This window comes from Danio rerio, chromosome 24 (assembly GCF_052040795.2).
Source record: "Danio rerio strain M-AB ecotype USA chromosome 24, GRCz13ab, whole genome shotgun sequence".
NCBI classification, from domain to species: Eukaryota; Metazoa; Chordata; class Actinopteri; order Cypriniformes; family Danionidae; genus Danio; species Danio rerio.
Window position 1 is genome coordinate 8,125,001 of NC_141044.1, and position 14,137 is coordinate 8,139,137.

Here is a 14,137-nt window from a genome sequence, read left to right on the forward strand (position 1 = left end):
TATATATATATATATATATATATATATATACATATAGCGCATTCATTTAATACCCATACTAATTCACAAATTCTAAACAAAAAAAAAAACCTTCTAACCTTGATTATTATATTTCAATGAATGCTAATATGTATAAATATATAATATAGATATACTAATAATCATTTGATAATGGAAAATCAGCATTCATCGCAAATAGCATTACCCTTAATTATCTTCTCCATCATCACGATGCTGGTTGATAAGCTTTATGACTTTATGCGATGATATATATTATTCCGCCATATGTTTCCTATCCTCAACTTCTAAAATTGTGGTATGGAAGGCGAAATGCTTCTTTACAGAAAAATAAGGAAGTACACCGCACAACAAAATCACGTGCAGACGATAACAGAAGATGCAAGCAAAATAAAAGTCCAAACTTCAAAATAAAAGTTAATACATGACACAAAAGCCCGATATAGGAAAAAGGTTACAGAAAGACCTGTTTGAGGTCATGTAAAATTATTATAAGGGACGTACTTAATCAATAAGCGAGGTAAGCAGCTGCTTAGGGCTCTGGGGAATTAGGGGGTCTCGAACAATGCCAAGAAGAGCTCTTAAAAAAATTTAATCATATGTTGTAAAATCTGTTTATAACCATTAAAATTGAAAGCTATTAACTTCTTTTTAAAAAACAGGCACGTTCCTTTCGTACTCTACATGTAAATGTCTAATAACAAAAATGGCTAATTAACTCTACATAGTTTGTTTGTAAACTTTTCTTTATTATTTGTGAATTTATTGTATTTAATTTTACATTAAGAAGATAAAGCTTTTACCTAAAATATATATTTTAACACGCAGTTTATTTACATAAAAAACGAATCCACAGGAGAAAAAAATGTCTATAGAGAAAGAGAGTTTTAATGCTAGGCCCCAAACATGGAATAGTTTTTCTTTCTTTTTTTATTAATTTACATTATGTTTTCCTTTCAATTAATTAATTAATTAAGCTATCTATCTATCTATCTATCTATCTATCTATCTATCTATCTATCTATCTATCTATCTATCTATCTATCTATCTATCTGTCTATCTGTCTATCTGTCTATCTTTCATCTCTTGAAGAAGCAGAAGAACAGCAGGAATGGTCAAAAACCGAAGGGTGAGTAGATACATGTTTCAGTGAATTATTTCTTCAACAATGATAGTATTAGTTGGTAGTATGATAAGTAATAAGTGTATTTAACTTTACAGAACTATACATGATATTGCCATCACTAAGAGTTACTGTTTTACCAAGATCCAGCCTCTGATGCCCTCTTCGGTCAGCATTGATTGTGGTAAGTTTCATGAACTCTTTCTACATTATATTGCTATGCTAACTCACTAGCTATACATGCTTACAATCCAAAATTGAAAAGGGCATTTGATATCTGATATAATTTAATTGTTTGTGTGTTTCAGAATAATACTTTTTTTGAGGAGATACATCTAAACATAAACATTTGAATGTACTTTTAAAGAATAGTGTCAACGTACATTGTAGTTTGGCAGAAAGTATACAATTTGAGAAGTTCACTGACATAAACACATACTCAATATGCCTATGGGAATTCTGATACAGCAATACACTTTGTTACATCATTTTTATTTATGCAAAATAACAGAAAGTGTCAGCATAAAGGTTATATACTAAAATCAGGACTTCGTTTAATTCCTCAAAGACGTATCTGATTTCTCTCAGACAGAAATGACTTGCGATCAATCAGTCTGAATAGCTTTCTGTTATACAAAACAGGGTTTCATCAGAGCATATTACTTTTCAGTGTTTTACTTCTTACATATTCTGTGTCTATATACTATGGTTATAGATAAAAGTGATTGGCCAGCCTGGTGATAAAACGAATGGAGCTAATAATATGCCAAAACAATCTGAATTTTAATTCTGTTGATTTGAAATATTGACAATTGTAATTTAATAAATCTGAATTTTTATATGCCGTTAAATTTTTTTTTGGAATTTGAATTTCTTCATTTGAATTTCAGAACTTGAATATTGAACATCTGAAATGTTAGACAACTGAATTTTTCAAGGCAGAATTACAGGGTGCGAATTATTATTATTATTATTTTTTATTTATATATAGCCTAATGTAAAATTAAACCCATATAGGTCTATTTTAGCTTTAAGTATAGGGAAGGCTGCTTTCGGTTTTGGTCACACAAAACAAACATTTTGTTGAAAAGTCATCAAGTGGCTTTTGGATTTGATGTTCGAATTTCTTCATCTTGAAATTTTGAATCTGTATTATCTGTACCCAATATCTGCAGTTTAGGAATTCAGAACACAAATAATCTGAAGTTTGAAAACATGTCTATTAAAAAAATCAGCCTTAAAAAATTCCAGCCTGATCTCACGAGAAAACGTAAGTATTTTACCTTTTGCCAGTTTAGCTAATTCGTACGAGTTCAGTTGTACGAAATTGTACGATTTTAAAAAGGAGGCACCCAACCCCACCCCTAAGCCCAACCGTCATTGGGTGATGAGCAAATCGTACTAAATTGTTCTAATTAGGTTGTACAAATTCCAATGAATTAGCCACAACATGTAAATCAAAAAGTTACGAATTGTTGTGAGATTGTGTTGAGAATTCAGTTGTCTTAAACTTCAGATAGTCAAGTTATGAAATTCAAACTCAAATGAAGAAATTCAAATTCAAAACAATTTTAAGTTAAGCATATAACAAATTCAGATTAAATAAATTACAATTGTCAATATTTCAAATGAACGCAATTCAAATTCAGATTGTTTTGGCATATTATTAGCTCCAAACCTGGGCTGTATTTGTCTGCACTGGTAGTAATTAGTAATTAATATCTTGTAGAATAATGTATTCTACTCAAATGTTGTTCAGAAAAAGTCAGAAATAGTACACCATAACCCTCTTTTTGACTGACCTAAATCTTTTTTTTATTACACAATACACATAATATTCAACATTCTATACACGTTTCCATTTCATCATACTCTAAACAATTGCCAAGCATTTACCACAAATGTATTATAATTGTGCAATATCTGTATTTTGGGCTTGCTTTTCCAAAATAAATGACTGTGAAAACTAACAAAGTCACAAGCTACATTGACACTAGATGGAGACAAAGTATTACTTTTAGCGTTGAGATCTATTTTATGTGCTGAGCTATGACAAATAACTCAACGATGTGTTAATGTTCTGTTAATATTGTTATTATTTTGTATCCTGTTTATTGTAATATATTAAATAACATTTAATATAATTCAATAATATTAAGATAAATGGGAGGGTATTGGAAGAATTCAGATGAAAAACCCTCTAAATGCCATCTAAAATGTCCTCCTAAAATGAGCCCTTTTCTCAGCCTCATATTTATGTTAAGTTGTTTCACTTTTAAAGGCAATGAAAATAACTTATTTGTCACTATAAAAGTAAAATTACACAGGAGTTGGAGAAAAATGCTAATTTTAGAAGAAAATATAAAATGGCATTTGGTTTTTGCATCTAAACGCTTCGTTTATTGAGCATGAACTCTACATTACACATACAAAAGTTTGCTTTGACATACAACTGGATTAAATGGATTCAAAGGATATTGAACATTTAATTATTACACTTCATCTTTACCTCCTTTTATTTCATTTGTTCAGTAAAGTTTGACATACCAAAATTGTGTATTCCAATAGTCAATTGCATTAATATTTTTAATACTGCCTTATTTTACAAAATAAAATACTTTTAAGAAAGACTATTTACTTATTTTGAAGTCAAAACAGAGTTGAAGCTCATGTTTTTCTGCTATTCCCTCTATTTATGAGACTATAAATAGTTTATTTGTGGTGGGGTATGTTGAGTGTGAGAGGGGTCTGCAGACAGGACTGTTATTGCTGTAATGAGAACGTGTCTCTGGGCATCATCATCTCTGCTGGAGCTAATGCCGAGCTTCAGGAAACCAGCATCAGTGCACAGACTCTACATGTACAATCGCATAGATAGACTTATTCCTTTGCTTACCAAAACTGCATTTATAGATCATAAAATATATATAGCAAACGGTAAAATGAGGAAGCAATGCTACAATTTAAAATAATGGTTCACAGCATTTATTAGAAATAGAAATCATGATTATACATTTCTTTAATGTATCTTCCGATTGATTTAAAGCATTCTTGCTAGATCTGGGAGATCAAACATCACAATACACTACCTGACAAAAGTCTTGTCATCGATCCCAGTTGTTACAGTTGTACAATAACAGCCTGACTTGTAGTTGATCATTTGTAAAAGTGGCAGAAAGTAATCTTTTTTTTAGATGGATCATGTTGAACAGCATCCCAATCATCACAATTACAGCAGAAGACCTATTGGAAGCCGCATAGACCCAGGATTCTCACAGAAATCAGTCAAGTTTGGTGAAGGGAAAAATCATGGTTTGGGGTTACATTCAGTATGGGGGCAAAGAGAGGGCACATTTTTCAGCAGGATAGCGCTCCTTCTCATACTTCAGCCTCCCCATCAAAGTTCCTGAAAGCAAATAAGGTCAAGGTGCTCCAGGATTGGCCAGCCCAGTCACCAGACATGAACATTATTAAGCATGTCTGGGGTAAGATGACGGAGGAGGCATTGAAGATAAATGCAATGAATCTTGATGAACTCTGGGAGTCCTGCAAGAACGCTTTCTTTGCCATTGCAGATGACTTTATTAATAAGTTATTTGAGTCATTGCAGAGATGTATGGATGCAGTCCTCCAAGCTCATGCGAGTCATACTGAGATGACTTATGTTGTGATACATATCATATATATAAAGATTTATAAAGGACTATTTCTTTTTTACATTTTAATAGTAAAGAAAAAACATACTCAGAAATTGACTCATTCATATCTGATCATATTTCTCAATTTATTAAGAACTTTAGGGCAAACGTCTCATTAAAATATAGAAATACATAATTAATAAAATATAAAACACTTTTTAAAAACCAATGAATACAGGCCCCAACATAAAAAAAACATCATACAATCACATATCGTAAAATCGTGCTCATGTTAATTGTGAATCAACAATGGCAAAAAATGTATTTTGTAACACTACAAAGAGCATAATATGAAATTAAAGACTTTCTATTTTGTCAATATGCCATATATCATCATATTGCACAGCCCTATTTCTTGCTGAATAAGCCTTAACAAGCAAACATTGTGTGTATATGTTGGTTGTCCTGGGAGCAGTTGTCACAAGGTCTATATCACAACAGCTTTAAGTCACAAGTCCAGCAATGTCTTGTTTTCTCCAGCAACGGATCTGTATGTAAACAAACTGTAGTACTGTAGCATAAATAAATTCTGTTATTTATACTACAGGGTATATACTAAAGGGTACATTGTTTATTCAGGTAAACAAAAAATGATTTTTGCTGTTTGTTCAAACTACTTATTTAAAATGAGCTGATACCACACAGTTATTGACTTTATTTGGGACAACTTCATTGTTTCATGTTCAATCCACTTACATTTGTAAAAACTAGTAAGTTAACTTAGCTCCTTCATGTTTTCCCAACACAAATCGATTGTGTGCAGCTCAACATTTTATCCAGTGAACTTTTTTGTCTTAGGTTATCCTAGAATTATTCTGTCTTATGCAATGTAAGTCTTGTAATTTTATGTAATCCATTAGAATTGTAAATTCAACTTCAATTATTCATTGTGTTAGGCATATACATGTATTTTTATTATATATTTTAAATTAATTTGCTTATTAATTATTTATTTATTTATGAAAATCATTACATTTTAATTTAAACCATTTAATTACCATTATGACAACGTGCGCTATATATAATTTGTCAGTATGCATACATTTGTGGTTAAGTTGTAAGTTTTTCTTCTTAGTGCATATATTTAATTCAATTCATCTTTATTTTTATAACGCTTTTACAATGTAGATTGTGTCAAAGCAGCTTAACAGAAGTTCTAGTAAATTGAAAATATATCAGTCCAGTTTTCAGAGTTCATTAGTGAAAGTTCATTAGTGAATTTCATTAGTGAAAGTCCAAACACTGAAGAGCAAATACATCGATGTGCAGCTCCACAAGTCCCAAACCAAGCAAGCAGTGGCAACCGTGGCAAGGAACAAACTTCACCAGTTGACGAAAGTAAAGGGAAAAAAAAAAAACTTGAGAGAAACCAGGCTCAGTTGGGCATGGCTATTTCTCCTCTGGCCAACCTTCTTGTGCAGAGCTGCAGTCTATACAGTACATTGTAGGAATGCTGGACGTCCATCGTGGAGAAGCTGCAGGTGTGTGTAGGTTACCGGTGGGTGTTCAGGCTGGCTCATGGCATCAATGCAGAGTTGTTGTGAAGCCATTGATATTTTGGCAGTGTGCTTTGGATCATTGTCCTGCTGGAAGATGAACCATCCCCCCAGTCTGAGGTCAGGAGCGCTTCCCCCCGATCACTCAGCTTAGATGACCGACCAGCTCTAGGAAGAGTCCTGGTGGTTCCAAACATCTTCCACTTATGGATAATGGAGGCCACTGTGCTCATTAATACTGTCAGAGCAGCTAAAAAAATTTTTCTGTAACCTTCTTCAGTCTTGTGCCTCGAGATAATCCTGTCTCAAAGGTCTACAGACAATTCCTTTGTCTTCATGCTTGGTTTGTGCTTTGACATGCACTGTCAACCCTTGGACCCAAAGGCGGGCTAATAATTCTGACGTCAACTGCATATATTGCGATCGTGATGTTTGAAAGTAATACAGCGCTTTGTAAATGTTTATTATTACCATTTGTTGAGTCTCCCCGTACAGTTTGAAAGAGTGCTTGGAGCCTGAAGCTGCTTCATGTGACGTCACACTTAATAAGCCGATACTTTTTATCATCGGCCATGCTTGATTATGCAAATAAATCATGTCAAAAAGTTTTAATAAGTTAATTAGGATTCAACCATTTTTTTTACATAATAAAGAGTTTAACATAACATTTTTAGTCAGTTTGATTGATGTAAGTTGAGATGACTAGAAAAGTTCAATTGATTCAACTCAAAAATGTAGAACAGTGTTCCCAGTACTAGGCGGGGGCGGACAGGCCATCTGGCTATTCTGGCAAATGCCAGAAGGGCTGGACCATTTTTTAAATGTGGGCCGGTATGCTATTTTTTAATATTTTATTTTAATAAGTATTGCTTTTGTCTCTTGCAAGATATCAATATTATGATGATGATGATAAAAGTATTAATAATAAATGTTAAGCATTTGGGCCAATTGGCAATGGCCGGCTAGTTTCGAGATGGGCCGACCCAATCAGAGATTACGCGGATGTAAGCAAAATCTGGCAAGAATGTCAAACAAATAGTAAGTGCTACTCAAGCTTATTGTCAGAGATGGACCGTAAAAAAGGAAAGGCGTTGCCAAAAAGCTCAGAGAAAGCTAAAAATTGCTCTAAAAATTGACACTGCCAAATGCATAAAATTAACTGTCTCGAAAAAGGGCAGCACAATGGGTAGTGCTGTCGCCTCACAGCAAGAAGGTTGATGGTTCAAGCCTCGGCTGGGTCAGTTAGTGTTTCTGCGTGGAGTTTGCATGTTCGCGTGGGTTTCCCTGACAAGTCTAAACACAAAATAGGTATCTATTACATATGGTACTGCTTATATTATTTTACCAATTGTACACCAATAAAAGTAGTAAATGTGCGTATGCGTGGATGGGGCTGTGTTGGTGTGGTAATGTAGGAAGGTGTGGCTACAGTGCCAGGGTTGTTTTTTTAGTCTCAGTCCGCCCCTGATAGAAGGGCATTTGTTGAGTAAAACATATGCCGGATCATTGCACTGTTGTGACCCCTGATAATTAAGAAACTAAGCCAAAGCAAAATGAATGAATTTAAAGCAGCAAGATTTCATTACATTGTAATTTGCACTGGTTTATGCACTGCGTCAGACATTATAAAATAAACAGTTATGCCTGTGCTCACTGTCAGCACTTGTTTCACTTCCATCAGAGCTTCTATTTGATTGCACCCTTGGCGAAATTAATAGTAAATATAGCCTTTTTTTGAATTTGCTGTCTGCTATTTACACTTATAAATCCTTTCAACGTCTTCACCTTTGGCATTCAAGCCACTGTACTCCTGTTTAATCTTATGCTACAAACAGTCCAGCTTCTCTCAGGGAGAGATTGTGCTACTGTGTGCACAATGTTATCTGCTCCCCTCTTCATTTCTTACATCACCTCCTCTTGATCTTTCTTTAAAGCATTCTCTAGGGTCCTCATTATTTGTTTGCTTTGGGTTTTCACTGAGGACCCTTTTCCCACATAGCAGAGTCACGCTAGTATATCGCATTTCCTATACTGTGTCTGTTACAAGCCCGTGCAGCAAAGCTCAATGTGATGCCATTTGACAACATGCCATGAGCATTTGAAAACACTGCTTTACTTTTGATATCGCCGCTAACGTTTTGAAAGCTTGAACATTGGATCGGAGAAATTAGTGTGTAATGTAATTTGTGTTAAATCGTGAAAAGTGTAGAATCCACTTAGGAACAATATATGGAGGCTGTGTTAGTGTTTGTGAAAACGCTGACTTGAGTTACATGAAATGTTAAATTAATTACGTTCAATTTAAACTGTTAAATGAAATGTATTTCATTTTGAAAATATACAATTTACTTTTGGAAGATTTTCTCCTCATGTTGGCGTGAGTTTCCTTCAGGTGCTTTGGTTTCCCCCACAGTCCAAGGACATGCAGTATAGGTGAACTGGATAAACTAAATTGGCCGTAGTGTATGAGTGTGTGTGAATGAGAGAGTGTATGTGTGTTTCCCAGTGCTGGGTTGTGGCTAGAAGGCCATCTGATATAAAACATATGCCGGTGTAATTGGTGGCTCATTCTGCTGTGGCAACTCCAAAGGATAGTGAATGAGTGAGTGAAACACTACAGTAATTAATAGTAATTAACAAATTTCTTACAATCGGGTATCATCTTTTTTCCTTGCTGATTAATTCTTTTTCAGTGCTGTAAATAATTTTTTTTTTCTGCAATCTGAAATATGCAAATGAGGCGTTATCAAATTAAATTTAAAATAAATCATGTAAATCACAGAAATCTTGTTTACATAATTATCGTATTTTTCTTGATGTATCAGAAAATACCAGCCTGAGTTCAGTCGTACAAAATTTAACAATTTTAAAAAGGCGGCATGGCACCCAACCCCACCCCTAAACCCAACCGTCATTGGGTGATGAGCAAATCATACTAAATTGTACGAATCAGATCATACAAATTCATACGAATTAGCCACTAAATCAAAAAGTTACGAATTGCCCGTGAGATTGCGTTGGAAAAGACTGTCAGCAGCTAGAATGAATGAATGAATAAATTACACAACGTGTTTAGTTTATTTATTATTTAGTTTAGTTATATTTATTTACAATGCGCAATAAAAGAACAGTTGTTGACCGTTGTGCTGTACAAACCTTTAAACAAATTAGCAAAAATAGATAGCAACAGATAAAATGATTAATAACAAGAGACCAGATTGGTGCAATAGAATCATTTTTCTCCCAATTGAAAAGCTCTTTCTAGTTTAGTTTAGGTTTTTGGAAATTGTTCTAATAAACATAGGTAGCCCATTCCACATTTTAGGACCTACTACAGAGAAAGTTTGATCTTAATTTTTCTTTAATTTGGATCTGGGAACTGTTAGCATTTTCAGTTTCGGTGACCTTAAACATCTGCCAGATATTTTAACAGAAACAATATTAGAGAGATAAGTCAGAGCCTGGTCATTTAATAGCTTAAAAACATGCAATAAAATTTTGAACTCAAATATGCCAAAATGTGAGTTTTTCCTCAAATCAAGCAAAATAATCTGCCAATGGGATAAGCAAAATAATCTTGTTTTTCGATTTGTGATAAGATTACTTTGCTTACCCCATTGGCAGATTATCTAGCTTGATTTAAGGAAAAACTCACTTCATTTTGGCATATTATTTCTTGAAGCAAGACAATATGTTTTGCTTGTCTAGAAAATGCTTCTTGATTTAAGAATTTGCAGATATTTGGACTAGAAACAAGACAAAAAAATCTAAGTAAGAAAAGCATTTGTTTGCAGTGTACTAGTCTGAAAGAGAAGAGAAAAAAATTTTAACATTTAAAAAAAAATGCCTTAAATTTAGTTTACATCATGTTGACAAGATCCTTATGTAGAATTAAATCAATCTTCAATTATTCTATTATGTTTAAGTAAAATAAAAATGATGTTTTAAAAAAAAATGTTTGTAGGTCTTATGTGCTGCTCTGACTGTAGATGAGCTCTTGACTCCTGGAGCGTTTGGTGAACACAAAGTGTTTAGTAGGAGGTCTGAGACGAGCTTTCCAAAACATACCCACCAGGGCTGACTGTAACATAAACACACTCGCAAGTTCCCCCTCCTTGCCATCTCTGGCCACGAAGCTCACATTACCCAATGGGTATCATTATTTTACAGTGAATGACTTTCTCTCCCTCTCATTCTCTTGTTTACTCGCTCTCGCTGTCTTTTATCTTCCTTTTCTTGCCGCAGAAGCGGCCGCGGGGACTCGGCAGGCTGGTGGTGGCGTGGAACAGGTGGAAGACCTCTAGTGACCTCCGGCCCTGGTGAGAGTTCTCTTCCCGGGGCTGACCAACCTGCCCGTCTCTCTTGCACTTCCTCTCTCTCCGTCAGTCAGATCCAACCCAGGGCAAAAGAGCAGGTCACCAATCCTGGTACCGTTTTACCCCCTGAGAGTCCAGCAGCGCACAGAGCCAAACAGCCCGTCACGGCCGGTGTCGGAGTTATATTGCGCTCGTTCTCTCAGGGGCTGAAGTCCACTGGACCCCTCCTGTAGTCTGAGAATCAGCATATGCACTCATCATCATGTGCTTTTCTGGAAAGCCCAGCAACCCTGTCAGGCCCGTCTGGCAATGCTAAACTGTAAAGCTCTTTGGGTGGAAATGGTTGTGTCTTTGGCAATTAATGTTTACGACAGATTTGAGGGAATGCCGACGAGTGTGTGTGGACTCGTCGCTGTCATTTTCCCCCGCGGATTTGCGTCGGTGTCCGAGTCAAACTGCCGGCAACAGGCGGAGAGATGCCCGAACCTGTGCAAGTATGGATCCCGTGCGCACGGCGCAATCGAAGTGACAGGTCGGCGGTGGAAGTGGGGACATTCTCCGTGTGTGAGCAAGACAAGTCCGCTGGCGGTGGCTCCCCCTGCCACCTCTCTCCTCCCCTCCACGGCTACGTGTAGGAGTGCAGCAATCTCCTCTGACGCTTGTGGAAGTTTTAGCGGCCTGCGGTTTCCCATGCGGGATGCAGGGGTGCCCAGGGGTGCCAGCGTTGGGAGCGGTGCCGCGCCGGATTAGGACCTCGCTGGCTGAGTTTGATGGCAGACCTGGAAAGACAAACCCTGCCAGGCACAAACTGCTCAGCCACATGATGTCAGGAGGAAGGGGAAGAAAAAAAAAATCTAGCCATGCAGCGGCAGAGCGCACAGACAGATGACACCCAGCAGGAAGCTGCAGCCAAATCTGTAAGCATCCACAATCCAGCTGGCTCGCCCTAGGGTACCTGTCTCACAGAGGAGACTCCACAACACCCTGTGAGCTGTCAAATTAACTCACAGATCTGGAAAGATGGAAGCGATGTGTCCCCACATACTCAACAGGGACCGCTATAAAGTGTTTTAATTCGTTGTTAGCTCCTCCGCTTAGAAATATAAAATAAAGAACATAAGTAGAAACGCTACATACACATGTTCAGTAGAGAGAAAGGCAATGTTCACACCAGCATGAGCGAGCACGCTCCGAGATACGCACGCTGCTGACGCGGAAGGCCTGTGGTGCTTTACAATCATTGCCCATTGCTCTGTAAACCCCTGGGAAATGTGTTTACGGGAAAAACACTTTTCTCATTATGCTCTATACACACGGTGACCTCATTTCATGCCACGTGTCTCAACTTTAAACAAAATGGTTTAAAAAATTTAGAAAAAGGATAGTTGAGGTTGTGTTTTGCAGTTATGTTACCACATGTAAGAGATCTTCTCACAGCTAACTTTATCATAGCATTTAAAAATAAATGCGCTTTTTGATACAACCCCAAATCAGAGAAAGTTGAAACAGTATGGAAAATGAAATACAAGTCAAAGTCAATTTGGAAATGACTACTTTCTTTTTTATTTTGCGTTTTCCATACTGTCCTAACTTTTTTTTCTGATTCGGGGTTGTTTTTACAGCAGGGTTGCCACTTTTAATACAAAAAAATCGGACGCATACTGCAGCGGGGGCCACATCCCCAATCACAGGCCCAACAGCATGTCAGTGGTGGTAAATCGCAACTTTAAATATGTTTTTAGGAAAGTATAAACACTCTTTTACAACTATGCAGCACTGATATAGCTGATGTTATGTTTAATAGTGTGGTACACCTAGTGCCGAGTTCAGACTGCATGATTTTCAAAGTAGTCGTGTCACAGATGTTTTCACACTGCATGACTACCTGGGCTAGCGTTTTGTTTACACTGCAAGATAGATCGGCGACAGGGGGTTTCACATTGCATGACTTTACAATAAAAAGAATCGCCGACAACTTTGTCCAAACTACGTCTCACAGCCAAAAACACATAGTATATATTTTGTTATTGACTACACAACGAGAAAGAAGCCTTTAATGGGGTAGAAAATGTACATATTTGCTCACCTGGGTTTGAAGGGAATTAGCAATTTCTCCTCAACTTTCTTTTTTAACTTTCTGTATGACACATCAAACAGACACAGGTGCTCCTGTCAAACCTCCACTAGTTTTTCCTCCATTTCTTGGGTCCAAATAAACCAAAAATTAACGCTTATAACTTCTCCCCCAACCTTCTGCTGGCCTGCAGGTATCCACACTAGTGAATGCTGCTCTCTCATTGGCTGTAGTCGATCGCCAATGTTATTTTCTGCCAAAACTCATTTCACATGGCAGGGTTTGAATCAGCGACAGCTCCAGATATTTAGCATTCCAAATATCTCACAGACATCAGCGACTCATTGGCGATTCTCTCAGATCGCGTCTTTGATAGTTCATACTGTGTGATTGTCACTCACGTGCACGAGCACGAGCACTGATTTGCCTGTGCTTTCAGTCATTTGTTGGCGATTTCTCAAAACCTGTCGGCGAGTCAAAATCGGGGCTAAAATCATGCAGTCTGAACTAGGCATAAGTTAAGCTGCTGTAACCCAGAGGAGAGAAGGAAATACTAATGAACCTAATTTTAAAGGGTGGAATTGATAACAGATTTTGGCTAAAATATTTGTCATTATTCGCAGCAACGCCTATCCAAGCATGGAAACATAGGCCGACATAAACTAGCTACAAACATTAGCTAGTACAGCTTTCAAATAGCCTATGTTTTTATTTAAAAATATGGAAAGTTGCAATTTACTAGTTCATTTTCTTTTCACGGGCATTATGTTGTTTATTAATGTATTAAATGTATTGTTTCATGTAATAAATTAATGCTTATGTGCCTGACCTAACCTTAACAAACAAATCATAATATTGCATTGGAATATTTACATTTAGTCATTTAGCAGACGCTTTTATCCAAAGGGACTTACAAATGAGGACAGGAAGCGATTTACACTATTATAAGAGCAAGGGCATGTTTCAGGTATGTAAAGTGTAAGAAACAAAACATTAGTAATTTTGTTTATTTATTTTTAATACAGTTAGCGGTAGAACCAGAGAGGCAATTGCAGATTAGGAAGGGAATGTAGACTAAATAGTTAAGTTTATGGTAGATTCTTAAAGACAGCGGGTGACTCTGCCATTCTAATGCAGTTAGGGAGTTCATTCCACCAACTGGGCAGATTAAATGCGAGAGTTCGAAGTGATGGGAATCAGGAATGGGAGTTCGGGAATATGACACTTGTATTTACAGAATTTTTACTAATTACAATTTGTGACCCAGTGTGTGAAAACCAGGCCAAATCTAACTTTGACATAAAGTTTGATTGTAGTTATTCATTTCCCTGTGATTTCAGTTGTTGACATGGTTTTACTCAGAAGCATCTGCCATTACTCTCTGTCAAGACTTGACAGACTCGCTTAAAAG

General features: G+C 36.5%; 1 protein-coding gene and 1 long non-coding RNA gene across 2 annotated transcripts in view; one reads left to right on the forward strand and one right to left on the reverse strand.

Moving 5' to 3' along the window:
- bloc1s5 (biogenesis of lysosomal organelles complex 1 subunit 5) overlaps positions 1-389 on the reverse strand; it is a 5,138-nt gene extending 4,749 nt beyond the window's left edge. Inside the window, 1 exon segment of the mRNA NM_001030066.2 lies at positions 206-389. Coding sequence (NP_001025237.1) covers positions 206-224 — 19 coding nt within the window. The 5' untranslated portion in view covers positions 225-389.
- LOC147830998 (uncharacterized) overlaps positions 1-13,555 on the forward strand; it is a 20,280-nt gene extending 6,725 nt beyond the window's left edge. Inside the window, exons 4-6 of the long non-coding RNA XR_015524735.1 lie at positions 1,112-1,148; positions 1,241-1,326; positions 10,582-13,555. This is a non-coding gene — a long non-coding RNA (uncharacterized LOC147830998). The remainder of the gene's footprint in view (positions 1-1,111; positions 1,149-1,240; positions 1,327-10,581) is intronic.
- The last annotated feature ends 582 nt before the right edge of the window (positions 13,556-14,137 follow it).